General features: G+C 32.1%; 1 protein-coding gene across 1 annotated transcript; it reads left to right on the top strand.

Annotated features, from left to right (window-relative positions):
- On the top strand, positions 424-891 carry LOC109224138 (protein SRC2 homolog). Its single transcript, XM_019388726.1, has one exon. The coding sequence runs from the start codon at positions 424-426 to the stop codon at positions 889-891; it is 468 nt and encodes a 155-aa protein (XP_019244271.1).

Here is a 4,033-nt window from a genome sequence, read left to right as displayed (position 1 = left end):
AATATAGTCATGGTAAAAACTTATTCGTACGGGATATTTAAACCCAAAACAATAAATGCATGATATGCATTCACACATACCGTTTTTTCACTTAATTACGCATCGTTATTTATTGCATATTTTCACCTTATAAAAATCTTACCCATTGTAAGTTATCTAGTTTGAGAGGTTATACGTAAACTTTTCACTTCTTTTTAAGATTATAAATTCAATTTTATGAAATATTTTTTGAATGACCTAATAGTAAAAAAACTCTTTATTTACTTATCAACCAAGTCACCGAAAGATGGAAAAATTTAGGAGTATTAAACAAAGAGGACCTAACAGTAGAGACGACTAGGCCTTTTCTTCGAAGTCTCCTCCCTCGAAAACCCCAAAATAGTCTCCTCTGTACGCATTACCTCAAAAGAACACAACTAAAACATGGACTGCAGAAGATTTGAAATAACACTAATATCAGCAAGTGATCTTGAAGATGTTCGAAAGCTATTCAAGATGAAAGTCCATGTTAGGGTTTCCATAGGAAGCAACCCCGACACTGAAAAAAGAACGCCGACAGACACACACGGCGAGATAAATCCGGCGTGGAACTTCAGCATGAAGTATACAATATCCGAGTCAATGATACAGTACCCTAATGATATGCTAGTTATAAAGTTATATTGCCAGAGGAAGCTCGGGGATCGGTATATTGGAGAAGTGCATACTTCAATGAAGGAGCTTTATGAATATGCATACCCTAATGGAGGCAGTGCTGTTATGAATTATCCTGTGCAAAAAGGCTCTGCTCAATCTCAAGGTGTTTTGAGGTTTTCTTATAGGTTTGGAGAAAAAGTTACGGTTGATAAGTTAGTTTTGGCTGAGAGCATTGCTGGCTGGAGTATGCGTTAAGTTCTAAGAAAAAAAAAAAAAAAAAAAAAAAAAAAAAAAAGAGAGAGCTTAATTTCCATGTGAAATTATTAATGACTTGATTTTCTTTGCCTATTCTGTGGGTCATGAATAGTCTTTTTGTGTTTTAATTTTCGGATTGTTTAGATCACCGTATAACTCAAACAGTTTGTATATAGTTGCGTGATTTTATTTGGGATAATTCTACAAACATTACTAGCACATAATTCTACTAATTTAATGTTTTGTTCTACTAGTATTGTAGCTTGTTCAAGTATTTTGTGTCAGACACTCATCGACCCAATTAATTCGGAGAGGTGCTGCTGAAAACCTTGTAGGGTATTATGGCTCCCTATCAAAGATGATTCCTTTTTCAAAATTCTAATCTAAAATCTCTGATTAATGAAGGATAAAATTTTACCATTCTACTATACCCTTAGGTAAAGGTAATTCTATTGCGTATCGATAAAGAATTACGGTCAGCCGCTGAAAAGTTCACCAATGACCATGGTGGATATTTATGATTTAGAGTCAATGGACTTGAGGTGAAACAATATACTCATCCGGTCCCAATTTTATATGGCGGTGCTCGGATTCCGAAAATCAAATTTTTATATGGCGGTGCTCGGATTTCGAGAGTTAAGTGAAATTTTTTATTGCGATTCTTTTATATGCCTTTTAAATAATCATTCTGACATTTAATACTTTTTAGTTAATTTTCAAATAAACTTAATTTTTAAAAAATTTAAACATTTTATGTCCGAATTAATGATCAAAATTAGAAAGTTTTGACGCTCGAAATCCAAAGTATGACAGATGGAGTATCATATACTATTACTTTGAGTTTTCATAATTATATGATTATACAGTATGGTATGAGTTAGTAAAAGCAGTGGTGATTAATTTAATAAATTTTATTAGGGAAAAGGCTTCTAGGATTTTGTTACTCAATATACCTTAGAAAGGGGTGAATGAACAATATGATGTAGACTTTGCTCCGGTTGGGTGTGTTTGGTACATATAAAAGAATCTTTTGCCCGTCAGCTATTTAATGTATAGAAATTCGTTACTTATTCTCATTAATATATACCTTTATTAGTTGGTGAATATCTTATATTTCTTCAGTCCAGCGCAGACACACTTATCTTGAATTTTTTTTTAATTGAGATTACTAAGTTTGTAGTCAAGTTAGTTAGTTACGCTTTGAGTTGTTTTAACTTGATTCACTGTAAGTTTTTCCTTGTCTTTTTCTTCCTTTTGTTCCTACAGAAACAAAAAAATTAAAAGAAAATACATAAGAGGCATAGACCTAGATAGTCCCTTAAGTATCAGTACATGAGTATCTTTGTCCCTTATTTATACTACTAGATATAAAATATCGGAAAATATATTTGGCCAAACCAAGAATGGCCCAAACGTCCCAAATGGGGGTATAATGGTAACTTCGCACGGTTTTTGAGGGCATAATAGATATTTGCGCATTTTCGTTTTCCATGTATACCCTTTGGCAGACTTTTCGTTTTAAATTAATTTTTTTCAACAATTCTCTCTCACTAATTTAATTGTCTTACCTTCCCAAGATGCATGCTTCATCAATTTCTATAAAGCACATATACATATACTATACTAATTAAACGAAATACACTAAAATTTACATATACTATACCAATTAATCGAAATACACTAAAATATACAGATAATATATTAGAGGAAATACGTTTAAAAATTAGAAAAGATACGTATAAAATTAAACTACTAAAGTGGTCACTTTCTAACCCTAAACACTTAATATATTTGGCCGAACCTAAAAAGCTTTTCCAGCCCCTTTTTTCTATCTTTGTTTTCTCCTTCTTCATCTCTTATCTTTCTTAGGGTTAGATTAAGGAATGGACCACAGGAAGAGGAATAATGCTTCGAAAGTTTATGTAGTGTTTCGTGGTAAGAGGCCTGGATTGTACTACTCTTGGCATCGGTGTGCTCCTATGGTTATTGGTGTCAAGGGCAGCATCTTCAAGGCCTTCAAAACGTATGATGAAGCCATAGCAGCTTTTAATGAGTTTAGAAATGGATCTCAAGCTGATAATATATCGGCATCGAAGGTGTATGTGGTATTTCGTGGTAAAAAGCCAGGATTATACAACTCTTGGTGTGAGTGTGCTCCCTTGGTTATAGGTTTCAAAGGAAGCATCTTCAAGTCTTACAAATCTTATGATGAAGCAGTAGCAGCATTCAATGAATTCCAAAAAGAAAATGTTTACAGTGAAGAACAATCTTCAAGTTCGTGTGTTGATGAAAGTGCTATGTCATCTGTGTTGTTAGCTGGAATGTTTGTAGAGATGAAAATTTTAAAAAACTATTCAGTTTGATTATTGTTTATTTTGGTTATTACTAGTTTGATGTGTTACTGGTTGCCGCATTCAATCTCTGTAGAATAGATGCCAAAGCCTTTGTCTTTTGTACTCCATGTTGGAATGAAATAAGAATATAATTTTTTTTTAAAATATTTTGAAATGAACTGAATGTTTTAATTTGTCTATATTGCTGGAACCTTGTAAGTGCCAAAGTGTTATCATTTTGAACTTGTTTTAATCCCTACTACATTGATTCATAAGCACTTAATTATCTTCAAGTACTCATCAACTATCTCCATGAGTTCAGTATGTGCTATATTTGCATCTTGAAGTACTAAACTATCTTCATAATTATTGACAATACATTTTCCTATTTGTCCAGTGTTGTTGTCATAAGTTGAATGTGCTATATTAATTTGGAAAATAAATTGACCAATTTTAGAGTACTTAATTAATTTTTACAAATGTTATTATTAGTACTTTCATTTCATTAGGCATCAAACGAACTGTTGGAATATTGAAGACAATAGGACTGTTTTGTTAACTTTAATCAAACGATCATTATGCCTCGCTGTTTTTAGAAGGGTTTTCCATACCCTTTTGCTGTATCATCAAACTCTGTTCTTGCTAATACAAGACCCCAGGTAATCTGAAAAAAGTTCATAAAAAAATATAAAATATAAAAAAGATTCAAAACATAATAATAATAATAATAATAATTTCCTTCATTAATACGACATTGGGTGATAACATCACCAATACATAACTTGAAAAATAAAAACATCAACATAAGG

Source organism: Nicotiana attenuata, chromosome 3, assembly GCF_001879085.1.
Source record: "Nicotiana attenuata strain UT chromosome 3, NIATTr2, whole genome shotgun sequence".
NCBI classification, from domain to species: Eukaryota; Viridiplantae; Streptophyta; class Magnoliopsida; order Solanales; family Solanaceae; genus Nicotiana; species Nicotiana attenuata.
Note: the sequence above shows the minus strand (reverse complement) of the source record. Positions and strands in the feature narration are given on the sequence as shown.